Below are 21,457 nucleotides of genomic sequence, written 5' to 3'. Positions count from 1 at the left end.
AGTACCATGTGACGTCTTTCTCCCAGAGCAGTCCCTGGATATCAATTATTCACAAAGAGTAGAGTAACACTAGACCATTTTATCAGCCACATTTGTTTTTGTTTTGGGCTCCATGGTATTCATAGACAGACTGTCCAGACAGGCATATCAACTTTAAGGCGATTGATTGTGCTCTGACATTTCAGAGGCAGAAAAACCCATTTTCACTCTCATGAAATAAATACTCTGTCGATGCCTCGAGACACACTTGGTAAGCGTGTGTTATAGCCATCGGTTGATATTGAAATACAGATCAGTATTTCCAATCTATCAGATCATAATTGGATGTTTAGGGCATGTCAGTACCAGCTTTCCTGCATGATTTGTGTTTTCAGCTATGTGTTGACTGGTTTGATTTTTTTTGTGTTGCTCTCATGAATTGCTCTAAATATGCATGACTTTAATTGAGTTTGCGTGTGTTTGTGTGTGACTGTCGGTGCAGCCCCCAGCAGAGAGTGTACAAGACTCGGGGCAGTGTGTCGACGCACCCTGTGAAGACGCGCCTCCCCCCATACCGACTCCTACCCCTTCCCAAGCCCCAGAGCCCCCCCCATCCTCAGCCACAGTCCCACCAACAGACATTACCCTATCAGTCCCAGTCCCTGCTCCGGCCCCCTCCACATCCCCAGACCTTCCCCAGACGGATGGGCCCGGTGCACTGTTGGCCACGGGGGACAGTGGGGCTGAGGGTGGCGCGTCGCAGGGCACGGCTACATCTGCTTCAGGACAGGCTGAGACTCCCATGGCAGCGGTGAAACTGGAGAGTGTGCTGGACCCCACAGAGCTTTCTACTGTGAGTGCTGAGAGATGGAGGAGCAGAGGGAGTGGGAGGGAAGGTGGGGGCGGGGGGGATCCCCAAGGGTACTTCACCGCCAAAACAAAGTCAATCTTAAGAAACCTCCAGACCAAATGTGCAGGCAAGACCGCATAGCTCTGTGTAGTGTTGTTATAGCAGCGTTCACTGTGAAGAATAGCTGTGAGTAGATGACTTTTGTACAAGTGCTCCCAGGGTGTTGCCCAAAACTAATCTCTCAACTTGTTTTAGTTATTTTGGCCACTTCTTCCACCAAATTCTGTGCAAATAAAAATGCTGCAGAACCTGGACTGAGTTTGTATACAACCCAGCATCAGATCTTAGGTGTTGTCACTATTATTAAGCTTCATGGAGTGTGTAAACACAGAGCTCTGTATACTTAATCAAGGATGACTACGCCTCTAAGTCAGATTTTGACAGGTGGTGGATGGAAAAGTGGAAAAAAAACGTCAACTGAAATTTGCAGCGAAGGCTATTTGGCCTCTAATTTAACACCAGTCTAGTCTTTGACCTTGTCCAGGCAATACTTATGTGCTTAAGATTTAGATCCAGGACTGTTTAACCTTCCCATGCATACCTCATGTAAAAGACACACACTGTTGAGAATTGATTTAGAGTTTAGTTGCTGCTCGGGACGAATCTGTGAGTCATTCATGAAAACTCCCAAAACACTTAAACGGTTGAAGTAAACATTTTTTTTTAGCGCAAAACCATCAGTCGCCTCCTTCCACCATCTCTTCATCCTCACGGTAAATGTGCCCTGCATGACTTTTGAATGCTTCCTCACTTGTGATTCTTGTGATGATCGTGTGGTACAAATTGTGATTGGGTTGATATGGTGTTCCCCTCAGTCTTTGGATCGTGCACCCAAGTATAAATCAGACCAACTTCACAGAAGCTAAAGTATTACAGGTGCTACACGTTGAAAACTTTTTGTTCAAATAGAAATATTTAAGATTTTTGTTATTTTTTTTTAAAGATATTTCATAATTTACACTGATTGACGAGAGGAATAGAAACTATCTGCTCTATCTTCGTAGTTTTGATACACTGTATTATGATTAAAGGTGTTTTGAATATTTTGTCAACATAATTAACATATAGGGAGCGGCAAAAGTATAGAAACACCTCTACGACATAATGTAAGTAATGATTATTAAAAAAAACAAAAAACTAGGTACATATATAACGATGGCTCTGTTCGGTTCAAGTGTCCCAGTAAGCCACGAGAATGTGACAACGAGCCAGCATGCTGACTGAAGCAGCTAAATGGAATCCAGCCCTCATTAATGTTACTATTTATACCCGTGTTTTATTGCTGTTTGTATGAACTCAACACGTATAAAGTGTGAAATGCTGTGTGTGTGACGTGGTATCTGTGCCATGTTGATCAGCCCCAGTCCATGGCAGAGGTCCTGGCCAAGAAAGAGGAGCTCGCTGACCGTCTGGAGAAAGCCAACGAGGAGGCGATCGCCAGCGCCATCGCTGAGGAGGAGCAGCTGACCAGAGAGATTCAGGCCGAGAACAACGAGCTAGAGACCGACAACGACTTCTCTGTAAGATCAATCATGCTCATTTAGACTGAAATATTTCACAGCAAGTTAACATTTTGATTTTTTTTTTTTTACTTCATTTTATGTTGAAATATGTCAAACACCAAATCTTTACCACAGGCGAGCAACGGAGGATGTGGAGTCAATTTGGACTGGACTGACCTGCTGGCAGATTATGAAGGTATGGACGTCAAAATCTAAATGAAAAGTGATTCTTTATAATGGCAAATGTTACACTAAAGTCTGTTTTTTTTTTTCTTGCTTGTCTTTCAAGTAGCTCGTGAGCCGTGGCGTCAGAGTACCTCGTGGGGTGACATAGTAGAAGAAGAACCTTCTCGGCCTCCTGGGCATGGCATCCACATGCACGAGAAATTGTCCTCACCGTCACGCAAAAGGTGCAAAACACTACAGTTAGTTTCTCTACTTGTTTAGTGCCCTCCTGAACAGCACCTCAGTCCACTCATTTGCAATCCCCTCACCTTATTTTGACAAGTATTTAACCCAGCAAGCCTGCGAGTCAAAGGCCCACTTACTGCGTATGACCTCTCTTTCTTTTTAGGTTACCACCCAGAACGTCTAAACAGGCCCTAGTGCCTATCAGAGTCTATGTCTGCCTTTGTTGATAAGGAGGTTGAGACGAATGATTTGTTTCCATGTTTTTGACAGAACCATTGCCGAGTCAAAGAAGAAACATGAGGAGAAGCAGCTGAAGGCGCAGCAGCTGAGGGACAAACTCCGGGAGGAAAAGACGCTCAAACTGCAGAAGCTCTTGGAGAGGGTGAGTAAGACATGCCGAGTTGACGGAAAGCACCCTGAAGAAACTCCATGCGAGCTAAGCCCAGCCTGGCTCATAACGAGAGGTTTTGTCAGCACGCTGCCTGATAGAATCACTAAATATTATAACCTCCCTCCAGTCGCATCCAGGCCAGCTGGCCGCAGACAGCCATGAGAGAGACCCCCGGCCAAAATCAACAGCCTTTCATGAAGTTTGTTTTTGTTCTCCTGGCCATGGCAAGATGAGTGAGTCCTAGAATAAATCAGGATTAACCACATAAAAACATAAAGTGGTGTATATTTGCATTAATCCCCATGTGCACACACACACACTGGAGAGGGTAGCGACTGATAAATTAAGAATCCATTGTCTGTGTTGTCCTGGAGAGTGTACATTATTCGCTCTTTATTTTCACCCACTCCCGCTTCTCACTCTTCGCTCTCTGCAGGAGAAGGAGGTGAGGAAATGGAAGGAGGAGTTGTTGGAGCAGCGTCGGAGCATGATGGAGGAAAAGCTGTTACACGCAGAGTTAAAGCGAGAGGTGCAGCTCCAGGCGATCGTGAAGAAGGCCCAAGAAGAAGAGGCCAAGGTAGAGGAGGGGAATGCAGCAACCATATAAGTGGGACAGCTGGGGAATTTTCTGAATTAAGTGGGACATTTACACTCGTACCTTTTTTTCATTTCAACTGTTAAATTATATTCATACATACAGTGTCTCTAAAAAAAGAGTGCTGTGGATTGGTTGCGTGTCAGTTGGGTCGATTCTAGACAAAATATTATTCCTATGTTTTAACACTTTTCACAGGTTACAATATTTAGCCTGTGTATGCATTTATGTTTATTTACTAGGGCTGTCAATCGATTAAAATATTTAGTCGCATGATTGTCCATAGTTAATAGTTAGGTCACGATTCATCGCAAATTAATCACACATTTTTTATCTGTTCAAAATGTACCTTAAAAGGGAGATTTGTAATATTTAATACTCTTATCAACATGGGAGTGAGCAAATATGCTTGTTTTATGCAAATGTATGTATATATTTTTTACTGGAAATCAATTAACAACACAAAACAATGACAAATATTGTCCAGAAACCGTCACAGGTACTGCATTCAGCACACAAAATAAATATGCTCAAATCATAACATGGGCTGTCAATCGTGATATGTCAGTGAGCTGACTTGACTATGACTTGCCCCAAACTGCATGTGATTATCATAAAGTGGGCATGTCTGTAAAGGGGAGACTCGTGGGTACCCATAGAACCCATTTTCATTTACATATCTTGAGGTCAGAGGTCAAGGGACCCCTTTGAAAGAGGCCAGGCCAGTTTTTCCTTGCCAAAATTTTGTGTAAGTCTGGAGCATTATTTATCCTCCTTCGCAACAAGCTAGTATGACGCATTAACGCAAGTTGCGTTAATGCGTTAAAGAAATTAGTGGCGTTAATACAAATTTGCGCTAACGTGTTATCGCGTTAACTTTGACAACCCTATTATTTACATATTACATACCCACACATGCATGTGTTTAAATCCTTGCTCATAAGTATATGTGTCTGTACAGGTGAATGAAATCGCATTCATCAACACTCTGGAAGCCCAAAACAAGAGGCACGATGCCCTGGCCAAGTTAAATGAGTACGAGCAACGCCTCAACGAGCTGCAGGAGGAGAGACAGAGGAGACAGGAGGAGAAGCAGGCCAGAGATGAGGCTGTGCAGGTACTACACAAACCATTGCTCTATGCTTTATCTACTTGGAATTTTCACATTAAGGTGCATCTTCAACGATCTCTTCTGCTCCCTCTGTAGGAGCGTAAACGGGTCCTGGAGGCAGAGCGTCAGGCTCGGGTGGAGGAGCTGCTGATGAGGAGGAAGGAGCAGGAGACTCGTATTGAACAGCAGAAGCAGGAAAAAGAGAAAGCTAGGGAAGATGCAGCGCGGGAAAGGGCCAGGTATGTAGTCCAAAATCCCTTCAGTATGGTGGCTGATTTGATTCCAATCACTTTTATGAATGTGAGACTAGTATTTACATGTACAGTTGCTTCACACTGCTTTTCTATGTCCTATCTGAAGAGATCGAGAAGAGCGTCTGGCAGCTCTCAGTGCTGCTCAACAGGAGGCCATGGAGGAGCTGCAGAAGAAAATACAGATGAAGGTAAGTTTATACCGCGCCGTCTCCATCGGACACCATACAGGAATTCCAGTTTTCTATATGATCCTTGATGTCTGGTTTCTTCCGTAGCATGATGAGAGCAGCCGTAGGCACATGGAGCAAATCGAGCAGAGGAAGGAGAAGGCTGCGGAGCTCAGCAGTGGCCGACACGCTAACACAGACTACGCCCCCAAACTGACACCCTATGAGCGCAAGAAGCACTGCTCCCTGTGCTGCGTTGTGGTATGTACAGCTTCATCCCATCAGTCTCAGGGCTCAATTTGGTGTCCCTAACTTATAGAGATCGTTTCACTGGAATTGCATTGCTAGGCAACAGCTTGGTCCATGTTTACTTCCTGTCAGCTGAAGTCAGTCACATACACTGCAACAGGAAATAAACGGGTACACCGTTACGTTTATAACTGTGAAATGGTACACACGGGTGAGAGGAAAAGAAGAAGAAGATGCTGCAACGCAACAGCTCTAGTCAATCTCCCCCGTGTTATTTGGCTGGCTGTTTATACGTAAAAATGCTGAGGAAGGTGATTCAGAGGATTTTTGGAAGCGGGCACATTTTAAATGAGGATTTAACTGCATTGATTAAACATGGACTCCTAAACGGAGATTTATGACTGGGCATGATTATGCTTTTTCAAGTGTCGGGCAACAAATCCACAAGCAGACATATTTATCTCTGACGGACGGGCAACAAGGGTGGGACACCTTGAGTCTTCAAACCAGCATCAGATAAAGAGGAGGGTTGGGGGGCTGAAAGAGTGAATCTTGTTAAAATGTTGGATGACCTTGGCCAGCGTCTGACACCAGAGATCATGGATGGGTCAGCAGCAAGCACTTAATTTAATGACATTAAACACAAACCATTTGAAATGGGCTGGTTTCCAGAGATGGGAGAACAATATTGCTCGCTGTACACCTGCCTCTTGTTGTGGCCATTTCTCAGACCTTTTATTCAGATATATAGTCCACAACTTCCCTTTGATAATACTTGAAGGGCTGCAACTAACAATTATTTTCATTGTCGATTAATCTGTTGGTTATTTTCTCGATTAATAAATTACTTGTTTGGTCTATAAAATGTCAGGAAAATGTTCAAAAGTGTCGATCAGTGTTTCTCAAAGTCCAAGATGACATCCTCAAATGTCTTGTTTTGTCCACAACTCAAAGATATTCAGTTTAATGTCATAGAGGAGTAAAGAAACCAGAAAATATTCACATTTAAGAAGCTGGAATCAGAGACTTTTTTTTTTTACTTTTCTTTCTTAAAGAACAGATTAATCAATAATCTAAATAGACGGCGATTAATTTAATAGTTGACAACTAATCAATTAATCATTGCATCTCTAAATACTTAGCTGAATGACATTGTAGGGAAAGTAAATTAAGCATATTTAAAATTTTGTTAAGCATTTTGACATTCTATTTTTTTTTTTTATATTTAACTTTTTTTGTTTATTATTAAGATCCCAGAAGAAAGTTATTGTTACGCTGTGTTGCTCTAAGCTCAATTAGTATCATAAAAACAAGATAATACAATCATAAATTATCTTATCTGTGGCGCTGCCCCTCTTAGTCGATTAGTCGACCTATTGGTCGTTTTGGTCTTAGTCAATAGATTTCTTGAGTCATTCAGCATGAAAAAAACATAAAAAACAAGTAATCGATTTATTTCCAAGAAACTTATGAGCACATCTTTGGTAAACACAATATTTAAAGCGAGGCTTTTGTGTGTTTCTTTGTGGAGAAACTCAGTTTTACAGATCTGTCGATTAAATCAACTAATTAATTAGTCAACAAAATCATATGAGTGTTAGTCGACTAAGAATTTCTCTGATCGAGGACGGCCCTACTTATCTGTAAGGGTAAGTTACACATAACATCACATTTCCTTTCCTTCGTCTTTGCTTTAAACCTGAGGTTCAGGAGAGACAGGTCATGTCCCATTGACAAGCCCATGTGGTATATCGTTTCACCAGAGTCCCATGAGGCTCTGCTGACCCTTTCCTGCCTCTGTCTCCATTGTGTCCGCAGCACTGACCTCTGACCACTCTGTTTGTGTTTGCAGATCACCTCAGAGGTGCACCTGTTCAGCCACACCAAGGGCAAGAGGCACCAACAGGCCGTGCGAGACAGTAGCAGCATCCAGGGACGGGAGCTCTCTGATGAGGAAGTGGTGCGTATCGCCTACACACAGGAACAAACATCCACTCGTCATGTCAAAGAATACTGCATGTCTCATGTACAAAGACAAAGAGACACCGTAGTTGTCCTTTACGACATGGTCATTATTATTGTTTATGCATCCCCTTGTATACCGCCGCGGCTCTGTTGCTGTTCTTTGTGCGAACACAAATGGGCCTTGAAATGTACACAGTTAAGGTTCAGTGCCTCTGTGGAGGGGTGACATCACCCCCTTGTCTCCAGGCTGTTTTTGTCATGGAGCGCTTTTCCATGGGAAGGCAGCTCGTTAATGCAAGGTAACCTCTCAGGCTGCAATATGAGATTGGCTTTTCAGCGGCGCTCATTGTGAGGCTGACAACTGTTGGTGCTATACGCGGCACCTTTGGCCCCAGCAGCTCCTTCATTCAAAGCTTTTTTCAGCAGGGAATAATTGATACCCCCTCCTTCTTTTCCTCTAAATCATTGCCTTTCCAAATGCAGGTCATTTTTTTCTGTTTGACAGTATGATAAACAAGGCAATGGAGAGAGGGAGAAGCACTTCACAAATATAGCACTATAAACAGTCCATATATGAGCACTACTTTATACTTCATACTTCATACTACTTCACATTTACAATAAGTCTCCTTCTATGTGATATAGTTTTACCAATAACCATAATGTTGAGTCTTTACTGTTTTCCCACCTTGCATATTGTCTTTTTGTCAATACTTATCAGTCAAAGAACTCCAAGTCATCCTATTCTGCGTCTTCTAAATCTAAATGTGAACAGTTTATGTGTGTTATTATTGGATTGGGCTATTAGTCTTTGTAGTATATATCTAATAGATAATATTTAGATGTCCAGAATGGCTTTTTCTTATTCTATGTGAAAGTACATCAAGCTGTCCGACAGCTCTACGCCCGCAGACTTTGTTTAGATAGACTTATGTGGCCCCCTTGTTATTTATATCAAACCTCATTTTGGTGTCCACTATTTCATTCATACCACTGCCAACTATTTTCCAGACTGCGGCTCCATAACTCTTCCTGCAATGAAAGATTTTTAATTAAAATGAAGATGGTTGGCTCCGCTGTGCAGAGGTCACTCCATAGTTTTTCGGCAGAAGCGGGCGGCAGATGCCCTGCGCCTTCATATTTGGTCATTTCCTCTCGTTCTGACTTGCGAGTTAAATTGAAACTACAATGATTATCAACAGGGGTAGGATCGATGTATGGGGAGAGAGCTTGAGGATCGCAATCACTCTTTTCACCCGCCATCTGTCCTGGTTTTAATATGATGCAGGTAATATCCAAGACGCGTGGCTTCTGACATAAGGACTTTATTTATTGATCACCTTTAGACACGACAGCTCAAAAAAACAAAAAAAAAACTGGTGGCTCGTCTGAGGAAAGACTGTTCTTTTGTCCTGCTTGTCTCTGCAAGCGTGGGCCGGTAGAGGGATCACCAGGCGGCAGAGGGTATCAGAGCTGACATCCCAAAGGCACTGAATAGTCCTAAAGTAGTCAAAGCTGAGCCGATAGCCACAAATTGAGAACCTTGATGAAATATCCAGACAGCCAGCTGAAGCGAGCCTCTCCCTCCCCACACTGTTTTGAGATCGGACATTTGTCTAGTTACAGTGAAGCTGCTGTTGAAAGAGAGAACCAATGAATAGCTTTTTTTGTCTTATGTGTGACTTGTCCCCTCTTTAAATGTCACTGATAGTATGCAGTTCAATACAAAAAGGTCATGTAAACCACTGTAGCGATGGTAACTCAATCCAGCGTATCTTACCCAGTAGCCAACATGAAATACAGCTGTTTGTTTCACACCTACCTCTCTGGCCTTTGTATGTCACAAAAGAGGCAGCGGATGAACATATCCCATGTAATCTGTATTTGTGTTGGCCGCCTTTTTAGATCAGTATAGCTCTTTTTGTGTCAGAGAAAGGGAGAGATGTGTAGAGCAGTGTCATATTACTCCCACCAGAGGCGGTCTGTGGTATTGTGCGGTAGCAGCAATGCCCTCAGGCCAGCGTCCCTGCTGCTTTGTTACAATGGTTCAGATGTAGGCACCTGTCTGTCATCGAGTCTGATTGTCTCTGAAGTCTACACAACTTCCATTCAGACTCGCCTCCTAGCAACAAGAAATGAGATGTAATCATTACATATTTATTTGCTCTCATAGTCAGCATTATACTATATTTGATAGCTTAATATTTCAGGGAGCCTTTAATGTTACCAGTGTGATTTTGCAAAGATGTTTTGGATGTGTGACTGAAAAAAAAAAATCCATTAAGTGAGTGGCTCGTGCACTGGATAGCCTCTCAGAGAGATTACTGAACAGCTGCCTCCCAGGAGAGGGACAGCGACGGTCATGAGTCATGACTGACCTGTAGTATCATGGAGGAGAGGGCAGAGGTGTCTGCATACAAATACAGACACACACACATCCTTTCTAGAAAACACAATAGTCAGTTATCAGCATCCCCTTTTTTTTACTAGTGTTGCTTTTACTTACTTGATCAACATTAAAGCTGCGTAAAATGTTGCTTCAAGTCTTATATATGTCTCTATAATATTGAATATTCATTATTGAGTGCACAGCAATCAAACTCAAACTCTTTTTTTTTTTAAATCATGCTTTTTATTGTTTCATTAAGAAAAATGACTACACCGACCTAAACCATAACAAGTAAAGTATTATGTACATAGAATAACAGATAGTAACTGTTAATTTGAAAGACAATGTATTCAAAAACAAGGGAGGAGAAAAAATGGTAATAATAAAAAAATAAATAAACAAGCAATTTAAAAATCAAAATTATAACACATTATTTTTTTAAATTAAAAAAAAGTATTATAATTTCAATTTTTATATTGCTTGTTTAAATTATTTTTTTCTGGTTTATTTATGTTCTTATTTTTTAAATTAAAACAAAAAAGATAAATAAAAATAAATTTGCACTCCAGATTCAAACTCAAACTCTTAATACATAATATATAACAATGTTTTTCTGAAGTTGAACACCCAAATACTCAATCAAAAGCCAATTTGCATCATTAGGACTGTGTTGGTGTGGTGTATTTAGATTTGATTGTAATTTCTGGTAAAAAAAAATGCAAACAACACCACATCACATTTTGATTCAAATATTGATTGATTTTCCAAATGGAGTCCCGCCGACTTCAAACCATTGGTAAAAAGCACAGAAAACAAAAAAACACGGAATATCCATCATGTAACATAACCCAAACAGTTTGAATATAGTAAGAAGCTGATTTAGAAAACAGGTTTTCACTTTTAAACATTCAGTCAGTAGTTTTGTGGCACTAATTCACTTTCGCCCACCTGAGGACACCTGTTTTTCCCCCGACGCTAAGTGAAAACCTTTATTCAGGCAGCAGGTGCACTCGCAACACTTGTGACCAACGGGTATGGCGTCCCACACACAGGTTAGCTCGACTGCCTGCTGAATGGAAACCCTTTTATCTGTGAGGCCGTCCTATCCTCTGGGGTGCTGGATGACAGCATAATTGGGTAATTGGTTTCTTGCACATGCATCATGTTGTTCAAATTAGGTTACATTCCCCCGTCTCCTGGTGGAAATATCAGACTCATCTGACAGGGCCAGACAGGAGGCAACACCTCCAGCCTTTTAGCATGGCTGTGGGCGAGTATGCTTCAAAAGACTGTATAGCATTGGGGGTAATTACGGGATACAGTGGTGTTATTGAGAAGTGTAGATGTACATGTCATACTATATATTCAATGACACATCTGAAGTGTATAACCTCGGCTTAGAGACATTTAACAAGTATTATATTTGCTCTTTTTATTCCATCGTCATTTTGAGAAGAACTTCTTAATGATAAATAGTATACAATTAGACACAACTCTTACTAGGATAAGGCAGTATAGTCACCATTTGCCATCCTCCTGTTTTCTTTACAGTGATTGTGTCCGTAGTGGAAGAAATATTCAGATCCTTTACTCTGGAAAATTATTACCACTGCATCAGCAGCATTTTAATGTTGTAGCTGCCCAAGTAAAGCTAGTTTTACCTATTTTGTATCCAGTGTAGATGAAACATCTATAACATCCTACTGTATTTAGCTACACAATGGATCATTGCTATTTGTCATGATTCATTGCTTCCATAACTAACGGTCATGTAATTCAGCTACTTATTTTGAAATGCATGTTGTAGTATGTTGCGTTCCATTGAAACGTGTGGTGTCAGGCTTTCCCTTTATATTTGAATAATCATTAAACTCACCATGTTAGGAGGAGCAGACAGGACCTACCAACTTGTGAAACATGTGTTGGTAAGCAGCACAGTTAAAGAGTAAATCCTTTCTTCTGAATTCAAATGTGAGTTTGATTTGTAAACCGGATGGAATTTAGCCTTTGGGGGTAAAGTTGTGTCACAAAGCACTAGATATTCAATTTATTTTAAGCAAGGAGGAATGAATTATCATTATGCAGCCCCTTTTAAAAGTAATATCTGGAAGTTGTACCCTTGACTGCTTGTTTTGGTTGCTTGTGAAGTTGTTGTTTTTTATCTAGGAAAGCCAGTTGATGCTTCTGAAGCACTCATTTACTCTGGATCATTGATTGAAGTCAAATGCATAATACAAAAAACAAATCTAGTTTTTATGACGATTTGATTTTTGCGATTTTGTATCTGGTTTATTGCTTTCAGTTAGTAGAGATAAAAGCAGTCAGTCTTTAGAGAAATGGTCCTAATTTAATCTCCTGTTACAGTAAATTGTCATATAAGCTGATTACGTGTTTAGTAAATCAAATCTTGATCAGCAGAGTAACTACAATCTAGAGCTGTTAGATAAATGTAGTGGAGTAAAAAAGGTACGGTATTTCCTTCTGAAATTTTCTGGAGTAGAAAATGGAAATACTCGAGTAAAAGTACCTCAAAACTGTCCTTAAGTAAAGAGTAAAAGTTCTTATTTACTTTCCACTACTGATTTATGGGCTTGTTTTTGCACCAAAAAACAGACACAACAGTTATTTTAGAAGCCTGTTATAAGTAATGGTCTTGGTAATGTCTTTGATGTATTGATTTTGTCTACTCCAGGAGCATCTTTCCTTGAAGAAATACGTCGTGGATATCGTGACGGACAGCTCCGTGTCTTCTGAGAGCATGAAGGATGGAGAAGAGAGGCAGAAGGCACGGAAGAAAGCAAAGAAGCTCCGCGCCAGAATGAACTCCAGGTAATACATTCATTTTCTCTCTCTCTCTCTCTCTCTCTCTGTTTCTCCCCCTGCATCCTCTCAGAGGACAAAACTGTGCCAGGACTTTTTTTTATGAGTGACAAGGAGATGGAAAGCAGGTGTTATGTGCATCCTGGCTGTCCACAAGGTAACACTGATGAGCTTAATTTATGACCACTTTCTGTGATTGGGGAGCAAAACTGCAAATCGATCTGTAGGGCCCTCGGCTTTCACCTGTAAAGAGCTTTCCTCCAAATTGCTGCCATGGCATTGCCAAATCTGAAGCCTTCCTCCGCGTACAGGATGTATGTTAAAGTATGTATGAGCCATGCCTATTTTTCTTCTTCTGAGCTATTGATTTTTAAATGAAGTATCAAAGAAAATCAATAGTAATCAACAAATAGGAGGCAGAGCTGCTGTGTGTCAGAACCTGGACCTGAGCGCAATCAATTTAACTGGCTGTCACAACAGGGAGGGAGAGGAGTGGAAAGAGACACGATGTTGACAATACTTACTGTAAGATGTTATTGATGCAGACTATTGGAAGTATTCCTCTACAAACAGGATGACTAATATCTAATACGTATACTCTAAAGACAGGAACGTACTAAAAAGAAATAAAGAGGCATAAAGTAAAATATGGCCTCCATCAATCTCACTCAGTGGTTTAGGATTCACTAAAATAATGTAAACATAAAATATGTGTATAGTAGACAAGTACATTAGCCTATAAATATTAAAGTCACATTTTTTGTAGTAAAAATATCAAGCTAAAAAAGACACAAATGTCTAGATGTGTCAATCACATTGCAAAATTCTTGACTGATTTTTCTGTTTTTAACCAGGACTGCTCCCTCTTAGTCGATTAGTTGACTAATCGGCAGTTTTGGTCTTAGTTGACTAAGATTTCTTTACTAATTATTTATGCTTTTTCATGCTGAATGACTTATTTCTTCGAAACTTATGAGCACATCTCTGGTAAACACAAGATTTAAAGAGGTGCTTTCGTGTGATTATTTTGTGGAATAACTCAGGGTAACACTTCATTTTACCGGTCCACAAATTTCATGGTAATTAGGTGATAATTAAAAAATAGCCTATTTGAAAATTCTTTGGAATTACTACCAAATTACAGCAACATTTTATCAAAAATTACCTTATTATTAACATTATTCAATAAAATAGGGCCCTTAGGCTTGAGAAGCGGCTGTGCGCTGCTCTTCGGAGGAGGTGGAAAACCAAAACCAATAGAAGACACTTCTGATCAGACACAGAGCTCACCATTGTGTGACTTATTGTCTCCACAAATGTAACCTGGTAACTAATGTAATGATTCAGGGAGTTTTTTAAAGTAATTTCAAATAAGTTATTTGCTAATTATCATCTATTTATCAGCAGACATGGAAATAAAGCAAAACAATTAACTTTGTAATCTTTTCCTGGAAATGTATTAAATAATTTACCAACTATTCGGAAATAGAGGATTATATAATTATAAAATAATGTTTATGATAAAGTAATTTTCGATCAATTTTGAGGTACATTTTTGGGTAATTTGGCAGTAATTCCAAAGAAATTTCAAACAGGTTACTTGCTAATTACCATGAAATTTGCGGACCTGTAAAATGAAGTGTTGCCAAACTCAGTTTTACAGATCTGTCGATTAAATCAATCGAGTAGTAGAAAAATCTTTTGCGTTTTAGTCAACTAAGAATTTCTTTGGTCGAGGACAAGCTGTAGTTTTTAGCTTGTGAGTGTTGTGGAGGCGGTACTTCTCATGAAACATCATTCTCCATCTGCTTGGAAAATGGAAAACTGGTCATTGGTATTGGTCTGGAACTATATCAAAACAACACTCTTCTTTTTTCCTATTCTATTGTTAGTTTTTGCAATAGAGCATGAACATGTAACAAAATCAACAGTGCTAACACACACCACAGCCAGAACACAAAGCCTTCATATACAGAAAAAAACCCAACTTGATGATGCAGCTGTGACTCAACAAGTAGAGCGGGTCGACCATGAATCCCAGGTTTGGTTGTTCCTCTGGCTCCTTCTGTCCACATGGACCCAAATTGCCTCCACTGGCCAGGCCAGCGCCCTCTGTGAGTGTGTGTGCATGAGTGAATGAGAGTTATTGTGTAGAAGCTTTGTCCCACTCAGGTTGAAAAGTGCAATTTAAGTGCAGTCCATTTACAATTTACGATATAATGGAGGGTGTGTTTATAATGTGGTCTTAAAGGTTGGACATACATAATCCAATTGATACAGTTATCAACTTCTATAACATTTTTAATTCTCAAATTATACGTAAACTTTTCCGTTGCATACAGTCTCTACACTGACATCAACAACATTACCAACACTAGGAACAGTATTTCCTTCTTCCGCCCATCTCCTAGTAAAAGACCTCTAACAGTATTTTTTATGTCAGGACATAAATAATTTGATCCATCCTATTTTGACGCCTTTAATCGCATGTTTCTTGTGTAAATTGTCTAAACATTGTATTGTTTTACCCTTTGTGTGAAGCACCTTGAGATTTCAATGTATTTCAGAGTGTGCTATATATCGTAGATTAATTTTTATTAATAGATAATTGCCTCAATTTCAGTTTCAACGATACAGAGAAAGCAAACAACTTTCTTAACTGCTAGCTAAACTCTCTCCGTTTGTTGTTTTCTGCTGTTATCTGCCTCCCGCTCATGAAGCGGATGTAAGCTACTGGAATAATAATTCAATTCTTAATGGATAATAATAATGATGATAATAATAAATTAATTTGTGTATCTGAAAGATCTATAAATGGATTTCAATCATGTTATTCATGATTTATAGGCATAGGGTTAGAGTACGGTATTAAAGCTTCAAGATCTTGTTTGGGATGATAACAACACTAACTGACTTATTGTAAAGAGTCTGTGGCCAGTTGCACAAAACACCTGAAGTTTTCTCCTTAATTGATTTTTAAGGTGAAATGTATCCTTAGCTGAAGGACTTACTTACACTACATAAGAGTGATGCACAGAATCCCTTAAAAGGTTTCCTTAGTTAGGTAAAAAAAAAAGCGTTAAGGCGCTGTAACATTCTACCGTTTCCATGGAGACCGTTTGTTTGCTTGCACTCTAGACGGTCGGACAAATGAATTGACTGACGGTCAAATCCACAGTGTAAAATCATTAAGCATATCCACAGGGTTCTCCTGGTCGTGGAACTATCTTCGCGGGATGCAATCATTTTCTTCATTGATCGCAATAAACTCAGCCGTGTTGCGGTCAGCCAGAGTCACAAGTACCTTACGTTTTTTTCTTTATTTTGGATGCTGAGGTCTTTTTAAGGTCTAGTGGTTTAACTATCTCTAAGGGATTCCTTAATTATAAGACCAAGATAAGGACAAAACCTTGAATTACTTAGGTGAATATTTTAAGGAAACCTTAAGGAGAAGATTTTATTTTAAGGAAACTGTAACTTGGACTTTAAGGAAAATCTTAACTTAAGGTGTTTTGTGCAACCGGCCCCAGCCCTTTGTTATCTTTATTGGGATTATGATTATAGATACTAGTTGTAACTTTCAGAAAATCCTTGTTATTAATGACAGCGGTGTCCGTTAAGTGGACTGCAGTCAGCATCCTGTTGTTCGCACTCCGTAAGTGTGAGTGATCATCCTGGGCATCGACCAAAACAGTGACGTGACGTTACATTACAATCATATATCACCGTTACTATCTGTTATGTCCAATCTCCATGATACTAACTAGCTTGCCATTTGCAAATAACTTCATCAGCTAACGTTACGAAGCAAAACCGTCCCGAGTCCTTTACATAGAAATCTGTCCACAGGAAGGGCAACCGAGAAAGTTGGGGGCGGTCTCAGTTTTTAAGTTACATTACATTCTGTTCACGCATTGGCAATACAAGCAATTAATACATGTAAATTGTTACATTTAGTACCTTTTAAGAATAAAGATTTTTGGACATAACCCATACACTCTTCTAATAGTAACATCACTTGTGTATATCATCTTCAAAAACCCAATTTCTATTCACCTGCAGTCATTTTTATTCTGTTAATTGTATTGTTTTGTGTTATCTATTGTACAGAACAGTTAGAAAGAGCGGAGTTAGCGAGCAGCCCTGTCTAGGTGACCTGATCATCTTCCAGACTTTTGTACCACTCTTAGGTGAATCCCTTTTGCCAATTTAAGTCTGGCTACGGTGAAGTACATTTCTTCCTTTGTTATCACAGAGATCAATGTGCTCCTGTGACTGTAGCCAGACTTAATGATCCTAATAGAGCCTCCAAGTTCTTGTCATGATTGAGCTGTGGATTTGATCCTGAGTGAGATTTCTAAAAAGAGAAATTCATTATTATTATTATTATGCTTTTCAGGAGAACGTATTTATTCAACAGAGGAATAAGAGGCAGCTACAGGCTGAACCACTGTAGCTGCTCCAGTGCTTTATTCTCAGTGCTGCTGTTTTTGGCTTTGTGAGGCTCAGCGGTGCTGAGAAAGTGACAACATGATCTGTCTCTGTTCACCGTCACTCCTGCACCAGCCCTGCTGAGACCAGCACTCAAAGGCAGCAGGCTTTCAGAGGTCATAAATAACACAGAGCCCCAGTAAACATAAAGGTGAGCCGCGTCACCGCCGGGTGGAAATGAACCGTTTTATTGGAACACCGTATGGTGTCCGTAAAACGTGAGTGGTTCTCACCAGGCCAACATCGCAGCCTTGCTCCATCATAAAGCACTGAACACACTTTTTAACCCACATGTTTTTCTTTTTTGCGGTTTGGCCAACCTCAAGTAATAACAAGTGTTTTGGGAAGGGAAAAAATGCTATTAAAATTTCATGCAAGAAGCCTGTCAGTTAGCGTCAGTCAGGACGGGTTCTGAACTTGGAAACCAAAGTCTCCACTTCAGCTCTGGTACGAGCTGCTTGTCTGGAGATGGTTGCTTGTGGTTTCGCTCAGCAGGGAACAGAGTGGCCAGTGTGTTGTTGTGTGTGTGGACCTCAGATGGTGGTGTACATATACAAAGACACTCCTGTATGGTATACAGTATGAGGTGGTAAGCATGGCCTTAACTCATTTTACCGTCTGCTGCCCTAGATTAAGGGGAAAGGTCCCGCTCGTAAATGAATTTACATCCTTAACAATGCACATAAGTATAGAGTTTTTTGAAGTATTAGTATAATTTCAGGTTTCTTTTGGCTTTGCTCCTCTTTATTGCCATTGAACTGATGCCCGGCTTCCTTTTCTAGGTCTCTGTTGTGTACATTGCAATCATGTGTTTTCGCAGCATTGGAGAGAAGTGTCCCTCTGTAAAAGAAATAGAGGGGTTGTTGTGTTATAAACTGCTTATTAGAGCTGCAAATAACAATTATTTTTCATTGTTGATTAATCTGTTGATCATTTTCTTGATTATTCCATTTTTTGGTCTATAAAATGTCAGAAAAAATGTTGATCAGCGTTTCCCAAAGCCCAAGTTGACGTCCTCAAATGTCTTGTTTTGTCCACAACTCAGAGATATTCAGTTTACCGTCATAGAGGAGGAAAGAAACCAGAAAATATTCACATTTAAGAAGCTGAAATCCGAGAGTTTGGATTTTTTTTTTCTTGAAAAATGACACAAATTGAAACAGATTAATTGATCATCAAAATAGTTGACATTGATTAATCAAATTATTGTAGCTTTATTGCCGATCACTGATATTTATTGCCGGAGGCCAATTTAACACGGGCTGCTTCTGACAATAATGAATTTCTCTGCAACTGCTCCCGGTTCCTGGTTAGGTATAAACTCGTCTGAGATTAATATTGTAATATCATGAATGACAAACAGGGCGGATATTGTTTCAGGCCCTTCTGAAAGCAGGTCTGTGCTGCCAATTTATCCTACTCACTGGACACAGAAAATGACTATATCTAGAATTAATGTATATTGTTATCCTCACTCACAACTTGGTCTATTGACATTAATATCTAATGCAGTAAGATTGTGCTTTTTCCGTTCTTATTAAGGCTGATCCTGTGTATATTTGCTTGTTTAGATTTTAATTCATAATATATAGAAGAGTAAAGTATTTGATAAGACAAGGCTGCATTTTTTTAGGGCTGTCCTCGACCAAAGAAATTCTTAGTCATACAAATTTGTCAACTAATTGATTAGTTGATTAAATCGACAGATCTTTAAAACTGAGTTTCTCTTCAAAGAATCACACAAATGCACCACTTGTGTTTACCAGAGATGTGTTCATGTGTCATTCAGCAGGAAAAAGCATAAGAAAATGACTAATTGACTAAAGACATCTTAGTTGACTGAGACCAAAACGACCGATTAGTTGACTTATCGACTAAGAAGGGCAGCACTAATTTTTTTATCATAGTCTTTACAAGAGTTTTGTAACATCTATATCTATACAGTAAACAATTAAAACCATGGAACAATAAACTAGTAATAACAGTAATATCTTTTTGAGGGCTAGAATATATGCCCCGCATGAGCAGTCCAAAGGTTTTTGGTATCTCAATGTCCCGGTCTAGCTGTGAGGTGAGTTATCAGTTGCTGTTAGATGACTGCCCTTGAATACAGGAGATTGTGAAAAGAGGACGAGGCTTTGGTCGGTCCACGTCCGGCCTGCCGGGACAAATCCACCTGTCGTCTTCCAGGAAGTGTTTGATCGTATCATTGTAGAGATGGGTAACCGGAAGGCTCAATCTAACTCGGATCAATAGTTACTTATCATGTCTGGGAATACCTGAGTGACAGATAGAAACCCCCACCCAGTTTCACACACACAGACGGTTTGTGTTTCTCAGACGTCTTCTCAGAGTCTGGCTGTTGGAGTAAAGCTGCAGAGATACCGTTCCCCTAATGACCATGACCTTTTAGGAGGTCACACATTCAAAACACTGCTTGTAACCCCCTTTAACTGTTTATTTGACAATGAGTGAAGTGAAGAACTTGAGCCTCCCTTGTTAAAAAACAACTCAAAGGAAGGCGGATTTTAAAGGTAGAATTAAGTCTTCATAATACGAGCCGATGGCAGCAAAACACATCCCCACAGAGCCGCTGTCTGATTATTTTAAGCCAAGTCACTTGGTTAACGGCTGACAGGCCAAATAAACGGACTCAGTTTGAACTTTTTCTCTCTCTCTTTACACTTTCATCCGTTGTGTTCTTTACTGACAGGCCAAACACGTTTTTCCTGGTATTCAAAGACTTTTTCCTACTTCTCCCTCTGCAGGGCGAAGGAATATGAGACGTCAATGGAGGCAAAGACACAGGTCCCCGATTCCCCATACAAGGCCAAGTGAGTGTTTTCCTTTTTTCATAATTTCATAGTTTCATAGTTTTTCTTCATTTTTAATGTTTTATTCTAATGATTATAAAGCTTTGGTGTAGGGCTGCAACTAACAGTTATTTGCATTTTATTTTATTTTTATCTATTGGTTCAGAAAATCAGAGATTTTAAAAAATCTGAAAATTAAAATAATAAAAATGCTCATCAAAATTTCCCAAAATGCATGATTTATTCCTATTTCAAAGTTGCAACTAATAATTATTTCATGATGAATCACAATTTCCTAAAGCCCAAGGTGACATCTTTAAACTGCTTGTATTGTGCATTGACCAGTGCAAAACCCAAAGAAATTCGTCAGTCCAAATCGCAAAGATATTGAGCTTACTGTCATAGAAACCAAAGAAATGCAGCAAATCTTCACATTTGAGAAGCTCAAACTGTATTTATTTTGTAATATTTGCTTGCTTTCTGTTGATTGACTAATCATTTAACTAGGGCTGGGTGATAATTCAATATGATAATTTATCATATTCATTTTTGATGAAATCATATATCGGGATATCGTGATACACAGTTACATTGTCTAAATTGATAATAACAAGCACATACTAACTCAACTTACTCAGAAAATCTGAATCGATAAGAATTCTGCTCATGGGAATACCCCAGTAAAACTCTTGTCTTAATCTGATTGCTATGTGTACATGCTTGTAAACATAGTCAGCGTATAGATGGAAATATTTATTCATTCAACATTTATGTTCATTTTGCACTAACGTTCTTAATAAAATGAGAAAATACTTTTCAATTGTCAAGTATTTAATTCACACAAAAATAGGCTTTACCATGTGGTTATTTCATATAGAATATTTATTTATTGAATTACCAGAAAACATGCTATATTGTGATGTATATCGTTATCCAGATATAAGATTTTGGCCATATCTCCCAGCCCTACATTTAACCAACTAATAGTTTCAGCTCTTCTGTGGTGGATAGAAGTTGGCTGACGCAGCATGGAAACATGGACTGAACTGGTGTTTGTAAACAGATTTATAATAACTCTTGTACGTTCAGGTTGCAGCGCCTGGTGAAGGACCTGTTGAAGCAGCTGCAGGGCCAAGACAGCGGCCAGTGGGCCAACAACAAAGTGTCGGGTCTGGACCGAACGCTGGGAGAGATCTCTCGCATCTTAGAGAAACAGGTAGAGCAACAAATGCATCACATAGATTCAGCAGACAATGTGTATGAGTTGAATGTATCTTTTATTGGTGTAGTGATTTATTGTTCAAATCGTTTTTATGCACCTTTACCCTTACTTTTCTTTATCGTAGATAATGGTTTGAAGTTGCCTGTTACCACTTCACATCCTCTTTGGTGCATTATGTGCTGGTCTGC

At 39.7% G+C, this 21,457-nt stretch overlaps 1 protein-coding gene across 3 annotated transcripts in view; it reads left to right on the top strand.

Moving 5' to 3' along the window:
- The window catches only part of scaper (S-phase cyclin A-associated protein in the ER), a 75,993-nt gene that overhangs the window by 16,409 nt on the left and 38,127 nt on the right, over positions 1-21,457 (top strand). For 2 of the 3 annotated variants that reach the window (XM_074632949.1, XM_074632950.1), the window contains exons 9-22: positions 482-832; positions 2,248-2,409; positions 2,527-2,587; positions 2,684-2,801; positions 3,073-3,184; positions 3,630-3,770; positions 4,750-4,905; positions 4,996-5,138; positions 5,260-5,341; positions 5,429-5,581; positions 7,422-7,529; positions 12,616-12,752; positions 20,003-20,068; positions 21,137-21,263. In XM_074632949.1, coding sequence (XP_074489050.1) covers positions 482-832; positions 2,248-2,409; positions 2,527-2,587; positions 2,684-2,801; positions 3,073-3,184; positions 3,630-3,770; positions 4,750-4,905; positions 4,996-5,138; positions 5,260-5,341; positions 5,429-5,581; positions 7,422-7,529; positions 12,616-12,752; positions 20,003-20,068; positions 21,137-21,263 — 1,917 coding nt within the window. The remainder of the gene's footprint in view (positions 1-481; positions 833-2,247; positions 2,410-2,526; positions 2,588-2,683; positions 2,802-3,072; positions 3,185-3,629; positions 3,771-4,749; positions 4,906-4,995; positions 5,139-5,259; positions 5,342-5,428; positions 5,582-7,421; positions 7,530-12,615; positions 12,753-20,002; positions 20,069-21,136; positions 21,264-21,457) is intronic. The other variant, XM_074632951.1, reaches the window with a different exon arrangement.

The sequence above is a fragment of the Sebastes fasciatus genome, chromosome 4 (assembly GCF_043250625.1).
Source record: "Sebastes fasciatus isolate fSebFas1 chromosome 4, fSebFas1.pri, whole genome shotgun sequence".
NCBI lineage: Eukaryota > Metazoa > Chordata > Actinopteri > Perciformes > Sebastidae > Sebastes > Sebastes fasciatus.
The sequence above is the reverse complement of the archived record's forward strand: the minus strand, read 5'-3'. Positions and strand labels throughout refer to the sequence as shown.